The sequence below is a fragment of the Anas platyrhynchos genome, chromosome 2 (genome assembly GCF_047663525.1).
Source record: "Anas platyrhynchos isolate ZD024472 breed Pekin duck chromosome 2, IASCAAS_PekinDuck_T2T, whole genome shotgun sequence".
NCBI lineage: Eukaryota > Metazoa > Chordata > Aves > Anseriformes > Anatidae > Anas > Anas platyrhynchos.
This window is the reverse complement of record NC_092588.1, coordinates 125,574,350-125,600,306: the sequence shown is the minus strand read 5'-3', so window position 1 is coordinate 125,600,306 and position 25,957 is coordinate 125,574,350. Positions and strand designations below refer to the sequence as shown.

The following is a 25,957-nucleotide window of genomic DNA, read 5'->3' as shown; positions in this document are numbered from 1 at the left end:
TCTACGCTCCGTGGTGTTCCTTAGAGCTAGCACACCAAGTTTCCCCAGCGCGATAGCATCTAAGGTTGGGAGCCTAGGGAATGCTCAGATAATGCAGTTATGCCCTACCCTGAAAGCCTCTTCAATGCTGTACCTTTTCCTTAAAAGTGTGAATGTTAGTTTTATTTTCCTAGTTACTTCAGGCATTTACACCACACTCAGTTTCTAAACATTAAAACTGGCCAGTGTGCTAAGAGCTGAAATTTGTGACTAATAACAAGGTTGATTTTGCAGTGTTATTTCTTTAAAGGAAACCTTCCCTTGGGAATCCCATTATTTTTATTGCCAAAGTAGCAAGAAACTTTATGTTACTTTTTAAACTTTTTGTTTCCATTTAAAAAGCCCTTAGAATCACTGATTTCTCTAAAATGCTACAGCTGCAAATAAGTAATGTAACACAATGTTAAAATGCTTGTATTTAGAGCTTTTGAATGCCCTTTAAAGTCATAACGTCATATGAATTAACTTTCCCAACCCAGACATCTGACAGTCTCATCATGCATGTCATGAAGTGCATAATTGTTGTATATGGCATCTCTATACATGATACTAAGATTTTAAGTAGGTTAATAAGTAATTTTAATTGGCCTCAGTTTCTTTGATTAGGAAAACTTCTGATTATTCACAAAAGATGTTTTCTTACATGTGTTTGTTGGAAAATGCCTGAGATACCTGCATGTGTGGCCTTGGTGTTGAGTTCTGATCCAGCAAATGTGGCTGTGTTTTTTTTCTACAGGGTGCATAGCTGAACTGTCAGGTCATCTGGCTGTCAGCTGTTACAGCTTATTCTCTAAAGTATATTTCAAGCTGATTTTTTTTTAAGTATTATATTAATCATTATACTTCCAGTCAATCTGTAGCATCTTGTCTAAGATTAGGTGTTCTAGTAAAACTTTTATTATTAACAGTTTCAGAAGATCGTTGCTTTTGGGGCTTGAGTTTTCTATAATGATGAAGTGGATAGGAATTCCTGGAGAGGGGAGAGTGTTTCCTACTTGTATCACAGTATTGCCAAAGGGATCCGTATTCTGAAGTGAAATCTAATTAAATGCAGATAGTGGGCAAGTAATACAATGATAGGGCAGCAAAGTAGGTAATAATCTGATACTTTATTATATAATTTAATTTTCACTTTCTTACTTAAATAATATCTGTGCTGCACACTGCATGCCAACATCCAAGCTAGCTGCTAATGTTATATTTAAGTGTGGGCTTCAATTTCTCTGCAATGAATTTTCTTCACTTTAAAGGATAGGTTGTCCTGGAAAGTAGCATCAGCTGGCCTCCACTATGTTTCTTGCCACTGTGGCTGGGCTTCTTCTGGTATATGAACTAACTTTTCTTTATAGCTAGTTCAGGTAATTCTGCCCTGAAGAGTGAATGAAGGATGTGATGGTGTTTTTGGCGAGAGGAGTATACTGAAGGGTACACAGTTGATTTTTCGGAAGTAAATTTGGCTTTTGAGAGTTAAAGTTCCATTTGATTTCAAAGTTACTTAAAGAATTATTTTCAGTGAATAATTAAAAAAATGGCATGAATGAATATTGTATATGGTCTGAAGGAGTAATGCAAAGGAAATAAAGAATTGGAGATAAACAACATATAGGAAAGAATAAAGAGAATGGGAAAGGCTGTGCTTAGTTCTGGAATGTAAACTAGAATAACTGATGAATCTGTATATGGAACAATTATAATTACATATTATTCCGTATTATAATTTCCCTGATTTAATAGCAGTCCAGTCATTTGCATGTATTCCAAGTACAAAAAGATAATTCAGCTTATATTTTATATTTTTTGTTCAGTTACTTCACGAAAGCCAAGGGATGATGAAAAGGATGGGCAAGCATACAGATTTGTGTCACGAGCTGAAATGGAGATGGATATTAAAGCTGGCAGATACCTAGAGCATGGAGAATATGAAGGAAATCTTTATGGCACTAAAATTGATTCTATCCTTGAAGTTGTTCAGACAGGAAGGACCTGCATCTTGGATGTGAATCCACAGGTATATCATTTATGTGACACTCAAAAAGTAGGAGTATAATGTAGAAGAGCTATGCCTTTAAATCTGAAGGCTTCTTACCTGGTTTAAAGATTGAATTGCCAACTGGATTTCTGCATTTATGGCACTTAGTTGGAATAACTTAGAAAGACTGGGGAAAAAAATGATTCTGCGTGGAAATGAGAGCCTTGCAGAGCAGCAGTAGATCTTTGTAGGCAAGGAAATAAATGATGTTGAGCATTTCAAAAGGCAATGCAGGAATTTCTGAAATAGAAGAATCTTCACCTATCATGTACTTCTGCTCATTGTAGCAGACTAGTTTTGCAGTGCCCCTTACGTAATGGGAACTTGTGATTTATTCTCATACTTTTTTTTTTTTTTTTCGTTTTCATTGCTTCTAGGCCCTGAAAATACTGAGGACTTCAGAATTCATGCCCTATGTAGTGTTTATTGCTGCTCCGGAGCTGGAGACTTTGCGTGCTATGCATAAGGCTGTGGTAGATGCTGGAATTACAACCAAACTTCTCACTGTAAGCAGATTGTTTTATATTTAGTTTGCTTTGAACAGGATGTTTAGACTTTTTTTAACTTTCATTTTAGATGGATTTTTTTTTTTCCGAAATTAAAGTCTTCAAGAAAAGTTAGGCAAGATTTTTGCTGATTACTTAAGAAGTTAATCAAATACTGTGTATAAGGCAGATTGCTTCTTTCTTAAAAATAGACCTCTTACAGATAAGTGTTGATTACAAGAATTACTTGTAATGTATTCTTTGGGAAGTGCTACCTTTGATTATTTGCAGCAAATTGTAGATACTTGACGGTAGGAGTTATTCTTTTATGTAAGTGCCTTTCCTTCACTTCCCCATCTCTCCCCCCAAAAGTTTTGTTCAGGTTCTTCTAATAGTATAGGTGTGCTTTAAAAATGGAATCTGTAATCTTTAGGAAAGATACTGCAGACTGTCTTAAAAGGCAAAAACAAAACAACAAAACAAAACAACAAAAACAGCCCAACCTGAATCCGACTAGGCTTCATTTCCACTGCTGCAGCACCACATGCTGCACTGAAAATGGCTGGAAACTGTCAGAGAAAGAAGTGTTGAATAGGTTTTCCTCCCCTGAAGTTCCTTGGATTTGTCATGTAAAGTGATGTGGCACATTTTATTCATTAGATCCTGTCTCCTTTTCTGAGACACAGCAGAAGCAAATGAGACATGTGTCCTTCAACACAGCAAATTATAACTGTTCTGTATGGACATGGGCTTTCCCAGCTGCAGGACCAAAGTAAAAAAAAAAAAAAAAAGCCAGATTGAACAGTTAACGAAATCATTCTCTGTGCTCAGCAGTACATCTTTCCCATCCAAGAAAAGCCATGGCATGCTGACAGCTTACAACTGTAGTGCTATAGTTTAGATAGTAGTGATATCTTGTATGATGCTGATGGGGCATTCAGAGCAATAAAATGGGCAGTGAATCAATTTACACTGATTTTTTTTTTTTTTAAACCTGTGAGATTCCTTTCTGCTAACCGCAGGACAGACTGTCCAGTCACAGTTGTGGTCTCTGGTTGTTAGGGATTCCAGTACCTCTGGGGGTGCTCTGTGTTTCTTCCCTCCCCCAAACAAACACTGACTTCTGCCTTGCATATACAAGAAGGCAACATTAAAACTGTCTAGACAAGTATAAGAATAATTTCCTGCACTTCCTAATATATGATTCCCTAAGGGACATCCTTTTATGTATCTGTACAGATTCTACATCAAATCTGTGGACACGTATATAGAGCATGACTTCTCATTTCTTCATCTTGTACTTCCTGAACAAATGAAAAAGCAATGTACCTTTGAATTATTGCGTATGTCCTGCTGTCTAGTGGGTCTGTCAAAATTATTTGTAGCTTCCTAGGCCAGAGCAAAAAACTTTGAGGCTTGTGATGGTATGTTTGTTTGCTTGCCTTCTTCATTTACTCTGAAGGAAAGGCTATTTGCAAAGTTTTAATTTTCACTTTTGTATTTACAATTGCATTGGGACCTCAAAACATTCAAATGAATATTGGCTCATAACTGCTTACAGAAAATTGTGTTTGTGTAAAAGTGGAGAGGAATCTTCTAAGAATGCAGGACTAATGAAACATGAAAAAATGCTGATTGGCAGTACTTCATGAAGGCTTCATAGTGTACGAATAAAAATTTCCTGAACATTTTGCAACTGATGTCAGAAATAAAACAATGCAGCAGTTTAGGAATGAAGAAATGATGTTGTGTGAGTAGGAAACCTGAAATGTAGTCTCTAAAACCAATAGGGTATTCCAGAGGATCTTTCTAGAAATGCGACTTTCATTGTCTTTCATTTAATGGTGGTAATATTTCTTTGACGTTTTGGTGCCTTTTTGGGGGGAGAGGAGTATAAATATATTTACATAACTGATTGACCCAATTATTCCTAAAGCATTCATTTAGTTTTAATTGAATTGTCAGTTGCACACACGAGATGGTTAGTTGCCTGTTGTGCATACAGGCCCCAGTTCATGTGCTTTTATTGGCTTTCTTAAAAATCACAAAATTTGCAACATTTGGTTGCCATAATTAACACTGTTAGCACTGTACAACATTTTCAGCCCCGTCACTGCATTTTAACTTGAGTTTTGTGTGGATTTGCTATAAATGAGACCTTTTCTTATTTTTTCAATATATACAATACAGAGCTTTAAACAGTCAGTTGTATTGTGTCATGAAGTAGTACTTCATTTATAAGGATTTGCCAAGTCTTGTGCTCTAAGTAATTTCTAAAATGCCTTCAACAGGACACTGATTTGAAAAAAACAGTGGATGAAAGTGCCCGGATCCAGCGAGCGTACAACCACTATTTTGATCTGACCATTGTAAATGACAACCTAGACAAAGCCTTTGAGAAGCTACAGACTGCTATAGAGAAACTGAGGCTGGAACCACAGTGGGTCCCAATTAGCTGGGTATATTGAGCTTGCTGAAGATGAGCATAAGTAACAAATAAAATCAACTGCAGCAAATAAACTAATGTGACAAGATGTTGTGTAGATACCAACGATAACCTGCGGCACCTGTGCGTTTTTACTCTGTGTATATTCAGAAGTACACTATTCTGACTTTTTATAAAAAAAAATGTTGAAGGGAAAGTGTACTTAAATATGTAATTTATTTTAATTTTTCTAACTTTTTACAGATAACCTTTCTATTCATATCACATGAAGGAAATGCGTTTAAGCATTTTGTATGTTTTGATTTAGTACCTTTGCCTTTTTCATCTGAGAAACTTTCAGTCATTCACTTTAACATTTACATCTTGGTCTTACATTTTCACTGTGATTAAAAAGAGGATACTTGAAACAATTTTTGTAAAACTTGTTAATGTCAGTGTTTAACTGGTCAAGAGTCTGTAGCTTTTATTAGGAAAGAACACTAATTTCTTTTCTTCTTGTTTTTTTCCTTAAAAAGTAATAATGTAATGGGAGCAAAACTCTAAATACTAAAAGCAACAACCAACACCCAGCTCCATTGCTCCAGCTTCTTTCTGCTTAATGTTGATGCATTCTTGATGTTTCACAACTTCCTGATGTCTCTTGATTTAGACAACTGTACTGTTCTGTAGGTTCCCTTATACGTGTCTCTTAAAATAACATAAAGCAATACCTTGCAAGCTTGGTTAGTTCTTGGGAGCTAACCTGTTAGCCTGTTATGGGTGAAGTACCTACGTTAGAAAGCCTGAATGCAAGGTATTTCAGTACGATGGTGAAGTAGCCTAGAGAGAATCTGATAAAGTGGAGCCTTGTAGAGTGAAGCTTAATGTTTAGCACTGTTTTTTTCACATTTGGAAAAAAAATTGCTTAAAAAAAAAAAAAAGGAAAAAAAAACAGTATTTTCTTTTCTTAGGACATTGTTTGATATTTATATAGTGATCTGTGGCTTAATTTCCTGTGATATTTAGCTGAGTTCTCTATTATCTTTTGGGATATTTGTGTGATAAACTGTTGTATTTTTGAGTGTGATATAATGGAATTTCTGTGCTCTTTGTTGCATTGTGTTTTTAATTGATTTTTTCATCCAATAGCTTGTGAATTGGAAGCTTACTGCTAAAAAGCGATGTTGTTTATACTGTTTTTGTTTTACAACATTTTCGTTTAGGTTTAGTGACAATTCTCCCCTTAGTAGGCTCATTAGTGCAGCTCATATTAGCTTTAAGTTCATTCATCAAAACTTATGCTAATGTAAATTTCTGCTTGACAAGAACAAAATGAAAATATAGCTTGTCACTAAGACTAGCTCTTTTTGTGCTCACATTTTATATTACCATCTTAGCTGTTGTATATAGTAACATACACCATCAATTATCAGGTTAGGTGTCTAAACACAAGTCATCTATTTGCTTAATTGCACTTCCACCTGGTGACAGGCACCTGGCTTCTGAATTCTTTTTCAACACCAAAGCGTGACACAGAATGCTGTCAAAAAGGCAACGTCCTCAGAACTGTTTCTGAAGGAAAAGAAGCTTCTACACTGGAAATCAGTGTTGTTTTCGGGGCTCTTAAATACTGCTATGTGCACGAGGGAAACTGTTGATTTGTACTATAGGAAAAGTGTAAATCTGAAACAAAACAAAATCAAAAACACCCCACCTGTATACTACAGATGACATTTAAAACACCTATAATGTTGGTTGTTTGGTGAACGGGGAGGGTGGGGAGCAATGTGAGATCCCAGTGTATTTGGAAAATATGAGTCAAAAATGTGTGTAAGCACAGGTCGGCGGTCCAGCTGTTAACACTGAGATTTCAGTCTTTTAGAGGGAATCTGAAATTTTCTAAGGAAAATTTGTACCACTACTTTGCTTTATTGTTACAGTTTTCAGGATGTGTTTGCTCTGGTTTTGTTTAAGTTTGGCAGAGCTTTTAAGCATGGCAGCAGCACAAGACCTTTATTTGCCTTTCCCAGGAGACATGTTCTGTGATCCTGTCGCTCAGAGGCTGCTTTGAGAAATGGATCAAATGTTTTATGTAGCAGAAAAGATAGCAGAGCCATTGCTTGACTATTTTGATGACTTACTCTTGGCACTACAAGCTGAACGTGACTGAACTGTGTTTGTATGCTGTGTAATAGAAGACCTACATATGCTGTAAATAAGATGTGCTAACTGGACAGATACGATGCCTTTTCATTGTAAGTTAGAAAATGCTCTATTTGTGATGCCAAAAGTGGGCTGAGCTCACTCTTCCTCAAGTAACGGAATGAGAAGATTCTTCAATTCCGATGTTGTTGTTTCTATTGCAAATATCACTCATTTTCATCTGTTTTTTTTCATATACTTAGCCAAATGAATCACATGAAATGTGGGCACCAAGGTTTAATAAGGAAAACCGTGCTCCTTCTATTTCCATCTCAGAGATCACGCTGTCAGAATGCCTACCTAGTGAGCAGTCTCCAAGTAGCCATACATTTGCTAAAGGCTAAAACTTCAGCTTGTGCTTAAGCTCCACATAGCGTTTTAAAATCTAGCACATTTAAGTTAGCACAGCAGAGCCTAGCAGCTGACCCGGTGCTGTTAATGTCGATGCTAATGAGAAGTACGATTCTGAAGCAGTAAGAGATCAGTTGCTTAGGCTGCAGTCAAGGATCATTATCAAAGTGACTGCAGGTTTTAATTGGATGGTCACGTGCAAGTGTTTAAAAAAAAAAAAAAAGAAACATTCCTTGCATCTGTTTGTTAAATCATGCAAATTGGGAGTCCAGATTGGCAGGTTTATAACATTTTGGATTTTTTTTTAAAGTGAAATAAGATTTTCATCAGATACTCTGTTTAGTTTGTCACTACCTGGTAGGATTTCTAGAATAACAGTTACTTTTATTAAAACAAAATGATACATTTGGTAGGTTCTCAGAACAAAGGTGCCATTGCAGTCATATATACACAGTGGGGATAGACTCTACCTGTTCTTTACAGGAGATCAGAAGTTAGATAGGGACCTGCACATTGTGCAATTAGGGGAAAGATGCTTTGAAAGGCTGGTTTTGAGCAAGTGAAAACTTTTCATATTGCAGCTGTGTGAAGTATTCCTGGGGGATTTCAAATAACGAGGATTTCATGTATCATTCTGTATGAAACATTCATTTTCCAGATGTTGACAGGAAAAGTTTTTACTTTGACTGTTAATAACAATAGGCGTGTCTGAGCAAGGTGAAGATGCTGCTAAATGTTTAAGATATGTGGTATGTATCACAAGATAATTATTTAAGTAGTTTAGAAAAGTGAATTATCAAATAGTTGTCTGTGTATATGTATGTATGTGGATGGTAAAACAACAAATGCTCATGTCTGCTACCACATTACTATCTACCATGACTTAATCCAGAAATGTACCTGCATGTGAGACTTTAGAACTGGTACACTTCTCTACCTGGTTTATTGTGTTTACTAATGTATATTTTTCTAAATATACAGATATTTCAATCTAAAAATTCTATATTTATCTGTAATTTCTATGTTTTAAACAGTGCATGAGGTGCTGTAAAATTCTGTACATATAGAAAGACTTATAAAAGAAACACTGTAGTTGCCCTGTGTATGAAAAGTTATACATAAAAATACAGCCAGTACACCAAGACCCCTAAGTTATTTCCTTGAGCGCACCAAAAATTCCTGTAAGTATACACCAACCTCAACTTTACTGTAAATACTTTGGTGTGTGTATACCCAAGTGATTGATTACCTTGCTGTCTCTTAGGTTACACTGGCAGGCCTACTTGAGGTTCCACATCATGTGCAAGCTGTAGGCAATTAAGTTCAGTTCGACAATGTCACCTTGCATGGACTTACCAAGGGCTTTACAAATGACCTGCAGATATACAATGAAGGTAAAATCACGTACTGACCCAGGCATGGGAAATAAATTTTTACCCAGTGCAGTATTCCTCATTTGTGCACAGTCCTCAGGTCAGGGCAGCTCTGTGCACTTGGTCATACAAAAAAGCTTTCTGGAGCTGGACAGCAGATCATCTCTGAACTCTGAAATTTGTGTTTACACAAACTGTCACCTCTGTGACAGGCTCAAAATGGAACAATTTTATTTTGCTGATCCTCTGTTCTAATTCATTGCATCTTCTAAAATCACACCTAAGTGGTTTGCTGTACGAGGTTGGTTTGTTGGTTTTAAAGCGTGATTCAGATAATAAATAGGAAACTTTTTTTCTCTTAATCACAAAAAATTCCTTGCTAGGGACCCTTTGGAGCCAAGTTTGCCTCTCTGCTGTGCTTAAGTAAGGACCAGTATAGAGTGACCAAGTAGATCACAACTCCAGAAATTGGGAGATCTGGGTTATTGCTGTTTTTACACAAACTGCTACTGTGTACAAGAACAAATTCAAACTTCCTTTACCTGTTCCCTTGGTTTTCCATCCAGTCTTCATCTATCGTTTTCATTCCAATTGAAGGCCGAGGCAGATGCCACTTCTCAAAGCATCTATAGTGCCTACTGCGACAGCTTCCCAGCCGCTCGTTGTGCCTGCAGGTACAGCTGTGAGACCAGTTACAGGTGGAAGTCTGTCACATCTACCATGCAAACGGAGGAGGATTATTTACTTCATGCAGGGTTTCTTGCCTCACCCAAGTTCTGAAGCGCTAAAGCACTGTGTCGTTATTGCCAAACTTAATGATACTACTTCTGCAACAGTGTTAGGGATCAATTTATCCCTGTTTAAGTAGTGGTTAGTTGATGTGAAGACTTTTAGTCTGCTAGACTTCTTGCCTTAAATCTCTCTCTAGCTGTCAGTAATCTCGGGATTTCTTTAGTTAAGGTACTTTCATTTGCTTTCTCTGGCAGACTGTCGTTAGCAAAGGTGGTGAAATGAAGTCCTGGCCCCTTTCCCCAAACAACACCCAACCCCACCCTTCAGTTTTCACATTTTAAAGAACCTTACTGATGTGAATTGTTTGGGATTCCAGCTTATCTTGTAGAGGTAATAGCATTCAATACAGACACCAGTATTTAAGAATGGTGTTTGCAGTCCCAATACTAAAGAAACAATCTAATACATTGAGAACACTTGTAACGAGTATTAAGAGGCAGCTTTGGCTTCTAAATAGTTTCAAAAGTGCACTCACACACAAGTAGAGCTATGTAGATAGATAAATTAGGGTTAATATACTGCAAGAAATTCAAAACAGTGTCTGCTAACTTACTTGAACTCTTCATTTTGGACCACAGTGAGATACTGTTCCACAGACCGTCACTTGTTGAACTGTTGAATTCTTGGTTCATTTACTGGTACTGAAGCTGGAATTCACCTGCACAGACTAACAAACAAAAATTCCAGCTTGGTGAAGGCTGTTAAGCAGTTTCACATCCAAACTTTTTTTTCCTTTAAGGAGAGCTTCAGTAATATTTATAGTTTATAGGATACATTGCATTTAAAGTAAATGTGAATTTTGTTTTCAATATTTTTTAACTTTTTCTCCTGCTAGTTGGGTATAGATTTGCTTTTGCTGCTAATGCAGTGGTTGGATGTGGAATATGACCAAGCTGCAAGGCTAAGATGGTTACAGTAGGCTTGGAGACACTTTCTCCCACTTACTCTTTTCCTTTTGATGTCATCAGCTCCACACTAATGCTTGTCCATGCAAGTCTGGCTGTCTTCACAACTGATCCAAGTCATCGCTCTGTAAGTAGCTAACCTTTACCTAGAATATAGTGAAATCTCTTCCAAAAACCCAAATAAATTCTCAATTATTTGATCTCTTATACAAAATATAGTATAGAGCAAATCTAATGATAGTGCTTTGTGCAGTTCCGGGAGTGGCAGCAAAACTGTCAGCTGCCAAAATTAGGCTATTTTTTTTGCTGATTTTTGTTGATTTTGGTCTTGTACACACATGTACGGAGAGAACTGCTGGAAAGGATTTCTCCCCCTTTAAAAATGCATGTTGAGCTTTCCCTCCCCCCAAGTCCTGCATTACACATTACCTGTTTGTAACACTTGAGTATTCTGATAGAAGGGGGAACCTCCTCCTTAGGTTTTAAAATACAGAAAGTTTGCCTCCTTCTCACCCCAAACTGGGCTAAGAACTATAAAGTCTTGTTTAAGTAAGTGTACTGCTTTAAATGTGTATTGGAAGTCTGTCACTGTGCATTTCTTTACCTTGCTTGTTCTCACAAAAGTGGTTTTTTTTTTTTCCCTATTGGAAGCTTTGCATGTTGTTTTTTTTCCTTCTATAGAATACTGAACTGGATTTGACACTTTTAAAACTTTAAGAACTGCTCTCCTGTAAAAAAAAAAAAAATAAATACTTTTTACTAGCTGAAAACATCATGCAAAATAAAATCTTAACTATTTCTAATGTGAAGCTGAAGATGATTTAGTACTTAATTGTTTGCATACAATGCTATAGAGCAGGCCTAGATGGGACTTGTTAGCATTCTGACTTGATGTTAAAAAGTCAGCTAATACGTAGGACATTTTTAAATTGTAACTTGTTTTTTAAAGCCCCCATTGTCTTTTTCACAGCTAATATTTTCACAATAAACACAGCCAAGCATAAAAATATTAATGTACAAAATTGTGAAATTCTGTTAATTCCCAACAAAATATTTTTGTATATAATAAAGATTTAATATTGAAAAACTGCAATTAACTTCTCTCTTTTTTTTTTTTTTTTTTGTCATGCAGTGAATTCTAGCTAAGTAAAGATGCTCTCAAGGGGCAATCTGAGCACATCTGCCTTTTATCTTTCACTGCTGCGAACCGGTTCGACATCAAGTATTTCCTGCTACACTGCCGTTAGGGCACTAGTACAAAACCCTCCACTGACCAGCTCACCTGCAAAGGTTGGTCTTTGCACTGAGGCTGGGGAGGCTAAATTCTGTACGCTTGGAAAAAATTCTTGCGTTCTTTAAAACATGACAAAAATCTTGACTTTGCACTTACTGTGTGCTTAGGGTCATCTCTTGAGACAGCAGGCCAAGGAAGGAAAACTAAAAAGCTTTTTCATTTTTCCATATTGTGTCCTTTGCTCTGAAATCATGTAATTTCCTGCCAAGAAAGGGGCTGTCTGAAATCCCTTGAAAACACATGTCTCAGCACAGGCTCTGAACCACACCACAGCAGCTGCCACAAAGGCAACAAACAGACCCTGGAGCCCATGCGGCAGCTCTGCTTCGAGGTGCCACCCTGCCACCCTAGGGTCTGCCCCTGCCTGAGATGGGTGTAAGCACCCAGCTCTCTACTCCAACTCTCCTTGCCTAGCTCAGATTCTGCTCCCAGCTGCACATTTGCCAGTTAAAAAAAGTAGTTTTATTTCTTAAGGTTTTGAATGCACCAGCACCCTTTCCCCATTCAATGTGGAGCCCCTTGGACCTCTCCAGCCATCCTACAAATGCCTTTGCTGAAGCTGGGTTTCTTCCTTATTTCCTAAGTACTCCAGCATTACGGGCATCCGTCTCTGTAATTAAGGCATGCACGAAAGCCCAAGCGGCTCAGGCCTGCAGCCTGTCCTATCTGAGTGCTGGTTACCGAAACAAGGCTGAGCCTGCAGGCTGCAGGAGACAGTGTGTGCTTTAAAAAGCAGCCACTGACCTCAGCTTCCCTCGGGCTGATCTGATCCCAAATCACAAAGATGAGGCTTCTTCCCCGTTCCTGTTGTGGAACCAAAATTGTATCAGAGGGAAGCAAGGTTTTGGGGAGGGCAGGCTTGGAGTGCAACAAAGCCTTTTATGAGGCAAGCGCCAGCCTGCTCTGCAGTGCCCTTTTACCACCTCTGTTTTCTAGGGAAACCCCACCTAACCTCGAGGAAGCAGTTCCTGCGTGAGGCCAGCCTGTCACAAGGAATCAGCTTCATCAAGGATGCAGCGAGCAGATTCTGAACTCATTTGGATCAGTGCAGCTTAGGCTGGGTGCATGCAGAGGTTATCCTCATCCAGCTTAGGGAAAGGCAGGACAAAAAGTACACAGACAGACACGTTGCCTCAGCTGCTGCCTTGGGTCTTCACAACCCCAGCCCATGTTATTTTGAATATTTATGTGCACAAGATCCTGCTTTCAGGAGCGTGCAAGAAAGAACTAGAGACATTAACATATAAGTAGCCTTAGCAGCTCGTTCTTACCCACCTGTGCTACTCTGTTTTCCAAAAAGCGCTCCAGGCTAGCTGTTGGTCTAGAGGTGCTTCTGTGATCCCAGAGGAAAGGAAACACGTAAAGGACAGAGTCAAGACTGGTGGCAACCACTGGCCTGTGCAGAGAAGGGGATCAGCGCTAAAAGCGGGGCAGGCAGATGTGGTGAGGAGCCAACAGACCCGAGCAAAAAAAGACTAGCAAGTGGAGGCAGAAGGGGCAGAACCCCTTGGGGTCTTTTTAACCAAAATAGAGTCTCCTACGTATCCAGGACAGCCCACCCACCCTGAAAGCAGTTACACAACACAGCACGCGTAAGGCTTCCACCAAGACTCTGAAGACCAGGACATACGAAGGGCAGCACTACATGGATTCACACGTCCTCCTACCACGTGTGTGCACCAACTTTGAAAGCCAAGGGAATGACAGGAATCAAAAAAGGATAAGCAGAAATCACATACATTAAGTTTGAAGTCATTCTATTGTTTTGCTATGACATTTAATACATATTTTTGATAAATTAGTTACAGAGGCAACTTTTGAGCAGTGGTTGGCAGGAGAAAAACCTTCCCACTTACAAACACACAATTCCCACAAGCAGGAGCTTCCACCCCCCAAAAGGACATTTCCATATCCACCAGTGCGACATTTGGGCAACACCGTGAGCTTCCTTTTACACAGAGACACAGAAACACCAACACTTCAGTCTGCAAACGTATCTTGCGCTCTCAGGTATGGAAAGGTACCAAGGTGCTTTTTTTGCAAAGTCAATTTTCTCAGGGAAAGCTTAACTGACATGAGCTTTTGAAGACCTCTTGGGCTCAAGACCATCTAGGAACAGAGAAGAAAACTGAAGCCAGGATTCCTACCCAATCTGTAAGTTGCAGGGCCTGTGCACTAACCAGCCCTCCCTACAGATGCCTGCTTGCTTCCTTGTCAGCCATCTCAGTCTTACCTGAAAGCACAGATATTCCACTTATCTGGAACATCATCTTCTCCAGCCCATATTTACAGTGAGCTCCGCTGTGCTTCTGTCCCATTCACACGATCACAGAAAAATATGATAAAAAAAAAAAAAAAAAGACAAAACAGCTCAAAGCACAAAGTGCTTTGCTAACTCCCTACCATTAGTCAAAGACATAAGCAAAACACCCGCGCTGAAAATGTCACATGGATGAAACCATTGCTGTGGTGGAGTGCTGCAGGGACATTTCGTACGCATGTACCAGAAGGCATCACAATACCTCAAAGAGAAAGTTCAAAATGTAATTTGAACAGCTGAAACTTGCTACGCTTAGCAAAAACTTGGTTGAAAACAGAGGCATAAATCCCTAAGGTGGTCTTAGTTTTTTGAAAAAAAAGAGTTTATTATTTCCTGCAGCTTGCAGTTCACATGGCTTGATGCCAAACTACACTTAATAAATGAACACCTAATTAAGTACCTCTTCCAGAGCCCTCCACTTCGCCTCCTCCAGATTGAAGGCATTCTGCACCTCAGGTCTCAAATGAGCAAAACATACACTGTGCTGCAGAACCCTGGATTTCCACAGCCTGCTTACAAAAAGCAGTTTGTACTTTGCAGTTTTCTCCCACGCATATTAATGCGAGCAATCAGGCTTCTACCGCTCTGCAGATCTGACAACTATCAGAACAGCTACATTCAATTTCTGTTCCAGGCTTGTGTGTTTTTTTTCCCCCCCCCCTTCCTCCCCTGCATTCCTTATTTACTTATTTATGTATTTCCCACTGCAGATGTTACCTTAGTGAAATTGCAGAGCAGCAGCTCACCTTCCTACAGCAGCAGAGGGCTCACTGCCGCCTGCCTCGCCCCCGCAGACCCCCAGTATTCAGCTGCTCTATTGCCAGCTCACACACATCAGGGCTACTGCACAGCTAGAGAAAGAACAGGCTGGGACAGTGCTCCTATACAGCAAAGCTCCTACGCAATCCCACCTAAGCTATGAAGTCCATACAGTGCAACATAAAGGAGGAGGGGGAAGAAGCGAGGTTCTCTTGCAGTGACAACTTTCATAGAAGACTCTGTCATTTCTAAATTAATGCTTGATGAGGCAAAAAGCCTTTGCACGACATTGAATCTTCCTCTGTCAGTCAGAGTGGCCACCAACGGACTGCTCAGTGCCAAGGTGCCGTCAGCTGAAGCGATATTAGGCTGTATTTACGAGAGAGAAAGAGACAGAAACAGAGGCATTAGAAAGGCTTTTCAAGCAGCACTGTTCTTCGCATCACAGAGCTCGGATCTTTCTCACAAAACCACCGGAGAACTTACACGGCAGTGGTAGAAGGGCAAGATTCCCTCTACCTTTGGAGCTGGATGAGCACCACTGTACTCATCAAAGCTCACCTCCCCACAGCCATGTTTCACAGTGCTCCATCGTGACAGCCACTGCGCAGGCAGCTGGAAAGAGGAGCAGGGAGTGCTGCTTCTCTCACACCCAGCGTGGGTACTGCCCTCACACCCAGCCCTCAGACCTGCTCTGCAGCACCCTTTAAGGAGAAACATCTCTCCCTCTGCTTTTTCCCCAGTCCAACCTCTCTTGCTGCAGATTACACTTACCTCACTCTCATTCTGAGCCAACGGCAGCATCACCTTGTCCCTACACATCTGAAGGTTTTTACTGCAATTTTTGTCATTGGGCTTAAGAAATTCAGAGCAAATGTCAGCCCTGCCCCATCCCTTCAGCTGTTTTTAATGAATGGCCTCATAGATTTGCCACTCCGAATCTGCCAAGGCCCAAGCACTGCTGCTATCAAAGGGAATTTCTGCTTCCCAAGGGCAGGTGAGTGTTGTTACTGAGATTTAAGAATGGGTTAGGGATACCATTAGCAAATTAAAATTCAAGCTAAAATTACAATTTCCTGTTGCTCACGGAATCTCCTACATGCAGAAGCACTTCAGAGGCCAGGTACCCACCTGCAAACAATTCCCTGCTTTGTTTGCCACCATCAGGCTCTGAGCTTGCCTGAGCAGTGCCCACAGCTGAGATCTACCCCAGAGCTTGACACCTTCTTTACTGGGTGAGAAGCACAAGGAGGCAGAGCTGGGCCATTGCTGCTGCTGGTGCCCACGCACCACTTTCTGATTACTCACCAAGCAACACAATGCCGGAACAACCTGTAGATCACAGCAGGCACGCAGCAGGACAAGAGTGTAATCAGACAGCTCTGTGAAGGAGACATTAACAGGGAAAGATTGTTTCCAGTGAATGCAGCGCAAGGCTGGCTGCTGGAGATGGGACGTTCTTAACAGTGAGCTCTGCTGTGGGGCTCTCCTGCTGAGCAGCGACGGGCGAGCTGCATTTGTGAGGCCACCCACAGGTACAGCACTTTGTGGAAATGGACGCTGGAGACCAAAGTGATTCTACAGCGTGGGCAGCTGTGACAAGTGCTCTTCTGGGCATTTGGAAGGGGCTGATCCAGCCCTTTGTCTGCTGCCCAGACCGCAGAATAAAGTGGAATGGGCAATGGGTACAAGCAAACCCCACGCTGACTATCCCTGCCCTTGACAGAAAGGCAGCTTGTAGGAAAGGGGATCTCCTCCCCAGTGTTCTCTTCTCCTCCCCAGGCACCTCCCCACTGTTTCAGCCTGAGCCTGCAGGCTGGCTGAATGATTTAGGCCTTGAACAAAACAAGATCTGCCGTTCTCAAAATCTGTATGAGATGCTGACTTCAGCAAAACCTCAATTTGAGAGGAAAGACAGAGCTGGCTCTGCTGTGGGGCAGGGAGAGGGAATAAATGAGCCCTGCCCTGCCCTTAAACTCTGTAACTCCAAGGCTGTAATTTCTAATAGAAGCAACAGGCAGGAAACAGCTTTTGATTCTCAATCCAGCTATAGTTCCGCCTGGACGTTAGCAGTAGCCATCATGTCTGAAGCCAGGTGATAATGCAACACACTCAATTAACTGCACCCCGCTGTTAATAGCATCTGACAAGTATTATCACATCAGCGGGCCTCTGTTTTCCATTTCTTTTGTGTGTCTGCAAATGAGTTAAGCTTCCCTACCTGGGTACTGCTCACACGTGGATGCACAGTGACATTTGCTGCACAATGCCATGTCTCCCTAATACCGCACCTGCCTTCCCTTCGTTATCTTAATGTCAGGAAACTTTATGTATGAGATAGACTCTTTCCTGGCTTTTTCTCCTCTATCTCGGATTTTGCAGGTGACTTTTAATTAACACTGTGGGGCCAACTAGATTGTGAGGATGGCATTTGTTTGACATTTGTGTTTTATCTGCTTTTTCAGTAGCAGCAAAACAACCCTCTAATTGCAGTGTCTCTACATTAAATTCATTTTTGCTAAATATAGTTTGGACCTCAACAATATATGCTGCTCCAGAGAAGACAACACCCAATTTGTAATTCTCAGCATTTAGGCAAGAAGAACTCTGGCAAGCATCAAGAACAGAAATTAGCTTGTCAAACTGGAAATGGCCACATTCAGCAGAAATTGGAGTAGAGCTATCTTGGGGGAAAGTGTATTTACAAGCAAAATCTGTCAGAGATCAAGGGCTGACTTTAGTTCATAGCCAGGAATGGCTAGCAGAGTATACAAATCGCAGGAAAAGGAACGCAACACATTACACTCAGTAAACTCACCAACTGCTCAACAAAAAGAGCCATAAATGTTTTACACCGAGGGAGCATTTAAAAGGGGAAAAAAATCATAATAAAAGGCTTTTCTCTTCACACACAACATACCAGAGAGAGCACTGATGAGGAGGTGAGCAGCTGAGACCAATTCCTCATCCTGAAGCTGACAGTTCTGCAACAATACCTCATTACTGCACCCTAAGAGCTGCAAGAAGTCAACCAGGTCTTGCTGTTGTGCAGGTTTTAGCTCCTTCAGATCTGGCTTGTCTCCTGTGCAGATATCATCTAACTGGAAGCAAAAGAAAAAGTAAAACTTCTTGAAAACTCAGAAGTTTGAGCAAAAGCTAGTGCTAGCTCTACTCAGAAATTACTTTTAGGAAGCAAGCAGAAGTTTCTTTATCTTACCACATCCTCCAGGGCAGTTACCATTTCTTCACGGAGCAGGAGTTCACACAGGCTTTTATATAAAGCTCTTTGCTTTTCTTCTGGGAGCTTTGCAAAGGGCTGGAACTGAGCCTTCAACCATGATAGATCTTTTCCAAGAAAGCAGTAAAAAGTAAAAGTAAGCAGTGCTACACAAATGCCAGTAAGAACAGTTAGCATTTTTGCTGTGCATTTCATAAGCTGGTGTATCACTGCATCTTGACATCCCCATTTCCATCAGCGTGAGTCATAATGAAAGGCTGGAACACATCCGAATGCATTTCCCTAATGGATCACTGAAACATCAGTGAAAATACTGAAATACAAAAATACCGCCACTAAGGATCAATGTTCAGCATTCAGTATTTTTAGTATTTAGAAGTCGGTATTTTAATGTTTGCTGAATTAACCATACGCTAAGTGTCTTGCCTGGATGGTCATCTCCAGAGGACGTTCATTTATAAGGCAGAATTAAGTGTTCTGCTCATAACCCAATTTTTTAAATCTGAGGGTTAATATGAATTACCAAGGCATTGGTGTGAGTACACACACAATCAGAAGGTCCTGTTGTGACGATAAATTGTCAAGGTCCTCGTATTTTATCAAACAGATCCAAGAATTACACCCTTTCAGCCCTAACCTAAAAATATCTACTGCACTTCATGACAAATATATTTTCTTGATTCAAACACCGAATTCATTACAGCATAGATAACAGAAGCAAATGAGAGATCACTGCATTTTTTTCCACAATTCGGTTATGACACTACAATAAAGAATTTTATGACATCAAACTGCCATTTATGTAAAAGAAAGTAAGTTTTCAAGTCAGTGATGTCAACTGGAAGGTTGGAACGTATTTTTCCACATTTCAAAAAATAAGGGGAATTAAAACTTTCTTAACCTTGTTTTAAGAGGAGCAAAGACACTTCCCTTTATGTCACTCCACTGATATATTCTCTTTTAAAGATGCCTTTTGTATCTACAAGTTACTTTACAAAAAAAAAAGCTCACCCACAGGCAGATTTTTTTGAGGGTATCTGATGCAATGGTATGACTGTCCAAATAACAGAACAGGAAACCTACTTTAAATTGCTTTAGGAGAAAAAAATCCTTTATTTTTTTCTCTAAGCAAGTGCACGTTAATTAAATGGAACCTTTAATTAAAGAAAACCTTTAATTAAAAGTCTTTTAAGCAAAAAAGGCACAAAGATATGTCAAGCTAAACCAAAAACTGATACAGTGGCTTATTCTTTCACAAAAAAAAAAGTTTTGTTTTGCTTTTTAAAACTACACACAGAGATAGTCATTCCTCTCAGACACGACTACATTAGATAATCAGAGAACTTATTTCAGGACAACAGATATCTGTTTCGGTCACAGTTAGTCTACTGAACAGCCATGAAAAAGGGGTGAAATTTAGAGATAACAAAAGTAATGTTCATCACCAGAAACAACTGTAAGAACCCTACCCAGAACTGATGAAAAGTAAAGTGTGTTCCGAGGCCATGATTTGTTTTCCCCTTTCTCATTTCTCTTGTGATAATCCTGCCCCTCCTTCATCCCTATAAAAAGCAAGTTGTGCCTGGCCCACTATACCAATTTGCAAACTTCTGCTTAAGTCATATTTTAATTTCATCAGCCTTAGCTGCTACCAAGCATCTCTCTCAAGCTTCTGAGAGAATAATGAGGGTAAGTGGAAGAGGAGTGGGGTATGCCTCTGTAGCTTTTGAGACTTAAAATAACCTTTAACTAAGGAGCTTTACTGAGAACATTCAGTGACCCTTTCTGTATGAATGCATAAATCATCACTAATTTTACACAGCTTACCCAGAGTAATAGGTTTTTATGTCAGTTCTGTTATATTTTAAGATCATATTAATGGCAAAGGGATTCAGTATGTTCCTAGGGAACAGTCCTCTGCATGTACCCATTGCAGAAGTAAATCTTTCTATTCTTTCAGTGCATTCTCCCAGGAGTTCCTGATAAGAGCTATGAAAATGAACCAACAATTTCTTACGTACTATCACACCAGATTATTTCCTTCTATCTTGTTGCTTAACTCTCTGTAATGTAATCACATAAAGCATTTCTGGTAATACCTTGTTTCAATACACTTAAAGAAGCATCACTGGGAATGAGGTTCCTAGCCCCAGAGTACATCCCATTATCAACAGCATCTGGCTGATACAGAAACAAAGCATCTCTGAATGGTGCTGAGTGGGGATAAGTTGAGCCTTCTGTGCTTTCTCTTTCAAAACCTCCTTGTTGTTCATCCAGCAGACAGAACTCTGTAATTAGAAATACAATTGAAAAAAATCATGAAATATGCAAGCAGTTACTGAATGAGATGCTAGCTTACGTTATCTAGTGTTCTCACATGTGGTTTCTTCCTACCTCATCTCTTCTAGATGAAGATAATACCAGTGGTTGCTATCTGTATGCTATTACTGCAGCCTTCATGTCTGATGCGGTGTGCACCAACACAGGTCTGTGCTGCAGCTACCAGCTACAGAATGTGCCACCAGCTTCCATTAATTTAATTAACAGAGCTAGCAAGTAACACGAAAACTGAAAACTTCCCCCAGACACTGCAAACCTGAATGCTGCGTACAGGAGATGCAGACATGAGTTTGTTGTTTTGTTTTGTTGTATTTTCTACCACTTAGGAGGTGCACTGCAACAGGAGCAGCAGAATCCACTGAAAATGGAGACACATGAAAGCACTTTCTGAGATTGATAAAAACTCCTGAGCGTCCCTCACAGAGCTTCTTCTGGTCATGGCATTGACAGAAACCTCTCTCTGACTCAAGCCACAAGTCCATCCTCAAGTTCTCCAGATGAGTGAACAACAGTGGGCTTTTCAGGGTCTCTACCCAATTGGGACTGCACCCAATCATGTTCACTGACTTTTCTATATACTGGCCTTTTTGCAAAGACTTCACAGAGAAAATCACAGAATCATCTAGGTTGGAAGAGACCTCCAAGACCGTCTAGTCCAACCTCTGGCCTAACACTAACAAGTGCACCACTAAACCAAATCACTAAGCTCCGCATCTAAACGTCTTTTAAATACTTCTGGAGATGGTGACTGAAGCACTTCCCTTGGCAGCCCATTCCAATGCCTCACAACCCTTTCAGTAAAGAAGTTCTTCCTAACATCCAACCTAAACCTCCCCTGGAGCAACTTTAGCCCATTCCCCCTTGTCCTGTCACCAGGCACATGGGAGAACAGGCCAACCCCCATCTCACTACAGCCTCCTTTAAGTCACCTGTAGAGTGTGAAAAGATCACTCATGAGGCTCCTCTTCTCCAGGCTAAACAACCTCAGCTCCTCAGCTGCCCCTCACAGGACTTATTCTCCAGACCCTTCACCAGCTTCGTCGCCCTTCTCTGGACCCACTCAAGCACCTCGATGTCCTTCTTGTAGCGAGGGGCCCAAAACTGAACACAGTACTCGAGGTGCGGCCTCACCAAAGCCGAGTACAGGGGGACGATCACCTTCCTAGCCCTGCTGGTCACACTGCTTCTGATACAAGCCAGGATGTTGCTGGCCTTCTTGGACTGCCGGCTCATATTCAGCCGACTATCAACCAATACTCCCAGGTTTTTCTCTCCCAGCCTGTAGCTCTTCTTGGGGTTGCTGTGCAAGAGCAGAGGTGCCCTGCCAGATACTGGCCCCACAGTGTCTCGCCCAGCCGCAGGGAGCTCAGCCCATCCACAGCACGACTTCCTGATTGTTTCTAAACAACACCAGGTTTGTCATGCATGTTCGCACTGTCTCTGGCCAATTTCCACCTTCCCAGGTGGAAATTCCCAGGTAAGTTGTTCCTCAGCTTCTTGTTGTGTCCTTATCAATGGTGCAACGCAAAAAGCAACGTAACTTTACATGACCCATTTGGGATAAATAGAAAGCAAGAATGTTTTATTAACAGCGCAGGGCATAGGGAGGATAATTCCACCCAACATGGACACCTAAGCAAGACAAAGACTACTTATTTATGGTACGGTGATATCCATGTTCCTGCAGTTCACAGGAAAGGACAGGACTTATGCTAATGGTTTCTCAGACCTAATAATTGTATTGTCCCTCCTACTATTGCAGGCGCAGTAACCTCTGGTGGTCACACTTTGGGGACTTTCTGAAGAAGGCTCATAGTTTTCGTCATCTTGCACTTCTTTCCATTTGCACGTGCTCAGTCATTATTTAACTGGTTCAGAACTATTGATCTTTTGCAAATTCGGCCAACTTAATTGTTTTAAGCGCTACTTTGGACTCTGTATTCCTTCTTCACCCTGGATTTTGGAGATAGAGCAGAGTCTCCTTATCACACGACGCCGATAAAACAATTGAGCAGTATAAAACTTTGTGGCTGCTCCCGTCCCCACCACTTCCCATTGCCAGTACGACTCCTCACCCCCAAATGACTTCTCGCCCCCACGTCTCCCTCGGGGACCCGCCACCCGCAGCCGCTCCCCATCAGGAGCAGACATCCCCAACCCAACTCATGGCGGGGGCAGCGGGAGAGGGCTGCGTTCAGCCCCCGCTGCCGAGCGATGCAGGAAGAAGTGCAGGCAGAGGCTTTGCAGGGTGGAACAGTGATCATTTATTACTCCTGGGGTCATCGTGGCTGCCACCCCCAGCCCGGCCCCAGCTGAGGCCCGGCCGCCTGCTCAGGCGGGGGGCCCGGCCTGGCGGCCCGCGTGCTCCCCGGCCCCCGGCGCTTCCTGCCGCACCCTGTGCAGCCAGGATGTGTCCCCGACTTCGTCGTCCTGCGGGGAGCGTGGCAGTCTGCGCCCGACCTGCCCCGCGTGCCAGGAGAAGCTCCTCTCAAGTCTGCGCCCCGTGGAGGGGCTGCGCGCCCTGCGCCGGGGCGAGACGCTGCGGGAGCGGTAGTTCAAGGGGCTCCTCCCCCGCTGCTGCTGCTGCTGCTGCTGCTGCTGCCGCCCCAGCCGCGCGTTGCGCTGGAATCTGCCACGGGGTCTTCGGGCCAGGCGAACAACTGCAACGATGGGCCCACGGCACAGCGGGCAGGTGTCATTTTCCGCAGCCCAGAGCTGGATGCACTCCTGACAGAAGGAGTGCCTGCAGGGCTCGATGCGGGCTGCGCTGGACAGTGGGCCCAGGCAGATGGGGCACGGCTCGTCCCCGGGATTCTCCTCGCGCTGCTCCTGCTCTGGCCGCCGGCTCATAGTGCCTGCGGCCGCCGCAACCTGGAGCCGGTCGTCCTCTGGGGGAGGCTGCCTTGGTGCTGGGCGCTCAGCAGCAGCCCGGGGGCTTCAGCACCTCGACGCCTCGGGGGTCGCTGGATGGATCTCAACACCTCGCAGGACACCAGCAGGACGACTGCAGAAAGAACCAGAAAGAAAACCTTCTAGCAGCAAGAAGACATTGGCTCTCTGGGTTCAACCAATTGGCTGGGGGTAATACAGCAGCAGCTGTTCTGGGGACGGATTGCAAACATGGCCGTTAGAATGGCAAATCGGCCTGTGGTAGCTCCTTCTGGGCAGGGCCAGCTTAGGCCAGATGAGGCCCATGCATGTCTGTAGGTGTGAGAGCATTACCCAAGGGCCTCGATGGCTCGCATGCAACAAGAATGGCTTCGCGTGTGCCTTGCGCAACACCTCCGCCCGTCTCTCTCTCCTTCCAGCCGTAGCACCTCGAGCTCTCGAGCACCACCAGCTGGACTGGCCGCAGGTGCCCCGCGCAGGGCATTTGTAGGCAGCCGCCTTCTGTGACGCCAGAGCTGCCATCAGCAGGCTCTGGGTAGGGCAGCACTGACAGAGGGCATCTGACTGAAGCAAGTCAATGCTTTTGTGAGAATGGTGCCCAAAGTAGAGCTTAAAACAATTAAGTTTGCTGAGTTTGTAAAAGATCAAAAGTGCTGAACCAGTTAAACCATGATTGAGCACGTGCAAATGCAAAGAAGTACAAGATGACGAAAACTATGAGCCTTCTTCAGAAAGTCCCCAAAGTGTGACCACCAGAGGTTACTGCGCCTGCGACAGCAGGAGGGACGATATGATAATTACATCTGAGAAACCAATAAGTCCTGTCCTGTGAACTGCAGGAACATGGATATCACCGTACCATAAATAAGTAGTCTTTGTCTTGTTTAGATGTCCATGTTGGGTGGAATTATCCTCCCTCTGCGCTGCGCTGTTAATAAAGAATTCCTGCTTTCTAATTCTCCCAATCGGGTCTTCTAAAGTTTCACTGCTTTTTGCGTTCCACCATTGATAAGGACACAACGAGAAGGTGAGGAACAACTTATCCCCTGGGAAGGTGGAAATTGGCCAGAGACAGTGGGAACGTGCATAAGCAACGTGGTGTCGTTTAGAGAAAATAAGGCACATCGCCACCTCTTGGCTGTCTCAGGATGACAGAAATGAGCAGCGCCACACTGGCTACTTGAAGTGGTGACGTCCTATGCCATCTTGTGTGTCGTCAGTGGTCTAAAAAGGGCCTGTTTTTAACCCAGGAGGAAGCTCCCAGAGGGCTTGGGGATGGAAGGGACCTCTGGAGGTCATCTGCTCCAGCCCCCCTGCTCAGGCAGGTCCACCTAGAGCTGTATGGCTGCTGGGAACCGCTGACAAGAGCCTGGCTCCGTCTTCTTTGCATCCTCCCTCTGGAGATGTTCAGACACTGCTATGATCCCGCCGAGCCTTCTCTCCTCCAGGATGAATGCATGGTGATGCACAGCGCAATCACTCGCTACCCACCGAGTGATGATGCCCGCAGACCCCGCGCGGTGGCAGCCACGCTGCGGACAACCCGCTCAGTCCCAGCCTTCAGCACGACCCCATAGGGTATGGGACATGGCTCTGGACAGTTTGGGCCAGCTGTCCTGGCTGCGTCCCCTCCCAGGTCCTCGTGCACCCGCAGCCTCCTCGCTGGTTGTGCGGTGTGGGCAGCCGGAACGTCCTTGACTGTGTGAGCGGTGCTCTGCAACAACTCAAAGATTGGTGTGCTATCAGCATCACTGTCTTCCGAAATCCAGAAGCCAGCTCCGTAGCAGCTGCTGGGAAGGCAATGAACTCTGTCCCAGCTGAAACCAGGACAGCCTCGTGCACCTCCCAGCATTCTTCTACCATCTCCTCAAAAGCATCCCCGAGTGCGCGTTTTACAGAATCCTGCTTCTGACAACAGTGACGTTCATGCCCTGCCCTTCCGAAGGGCTGAGCCTTGCAGGAACAGGCCCGGCCTGTGAATGCAGAGAGATGGCAAGTGGGAGTCGGTAGGACGCTGCAATACCCAAGGGCACGGAGGCTTTCTTTGCTGAAAAGTTCTCTTTATTACAGATGGCCACAACCCCCCACTAGGCAACCTGCTGTGATTCAAGGCAGGCGTGGAGAGAGGTGTTGGGCTAATTTAGGAAAGCCATCTCAGAAGAGACCGAACCCAGGAGTGAGCCCCAAGGAATCAAAACCAAAGTGTCACTGCAAAGATGTGAGGCTCCCATCACAGAGTTCGGAGTCAGCCACGCACCCCCAGCAAAGGTTCAATGGGTTTCATGTCATGTCGGCAAGAACAATTTGTGCAGCACGGGAAGCTCTGAGGGAGACAGGCGCTCCATTTTGGTTCGAAAAGGAGACCTATTTCTATTGAGAGACACAGAAGAGGGCATAGCACACCTCCTTAGAGCAGCCAAAACCAGCTGCTAACTTCTGTGTTGCACCTGAGACAGCCGACAGACACCGCTGCTTCCTAGGCTCTGAGGATGGCACCCTTCCCAGAGCTGTTCCTC

At 42.8% G+C, this 25,957-nt stretch overlaps 2 protein-coding genes across 20 annotated transcripts in view; one reads left to right on the top strand and one right to left on the bottom strand.

Moving 5' to 3' along the window:
* PALS2 (protein associated with LIN7 2, MAGUK p55 family member) overlaps positions 1 to 5,087 on the top strand; it is a 52,090-nt gene extending 47,003 nt beyond the window's left edge. For all 13 annotated transcript variants that reach the window (XM_027450949.3, XM_038174281.2, XM_072033536.1 and 10 more), the window contains 3 exons: positions 1,845 to 2,047; positions 2,446 to 2,574; positions 4,845 to 5,087. In XM_027450949.3, the coding sequence (XP_027306750.1) occupies positions 1,845 to 2,047; positions 2,446 to 2,574; positions 4,845 to 5,021 (509 nt within the window). In that variant the 3' untranslated portion in view covers positions 5,022 to 5,087. The remainder of the gene's footprint in view (positions 1 to 1,844; positions 2,048 to 2,445; positions 2,575 to 4,844) is intronic.
* An 87-nt stretch (positions 5,088 to 5,174) lies between these two features.
* Positions 5,175 to 25,957, bottom strand: part of GSDME (gasdermin E) — a 45,522-nt gene continuing 24,739 nt past the window's right edge. For 6 of the 7 annotated variants that reach the window (XM_013100540.5, XM_038174282.2, XM_072033543.1 and 3 more), the window contains 5 exons: positions 20,312 to 20,500; positions 18,192 to 18,319; positions 17,895 to 18,075; positions 16,283 to 16,356; positions 5,175 to 15,343 (listed from right to left, as the gene is read on the bottom strand). In XM_013100540.5, the coding sequence (XP_012955994.4) occupies positions 15,113 to 15,343; positions 16,283 to 16,356; positions 17,895 to 18,075; positions 18,192 to 18,319; positions 20,312 to 20,500 (803 nt within the window). In that variant the 3' untranslated portion in view covers positions 5,175 to 15,112. The remainder of the gene's footprint in view (positions 15,344 to 16,282; positions 16,357 to 17,894; positions 18,076 to 18,191; positions 18,320 to 20,311; positions 20,501 to 25,957) is intronic. The other variant, XM_038174284.2, reaches the window with a different exon arrangement.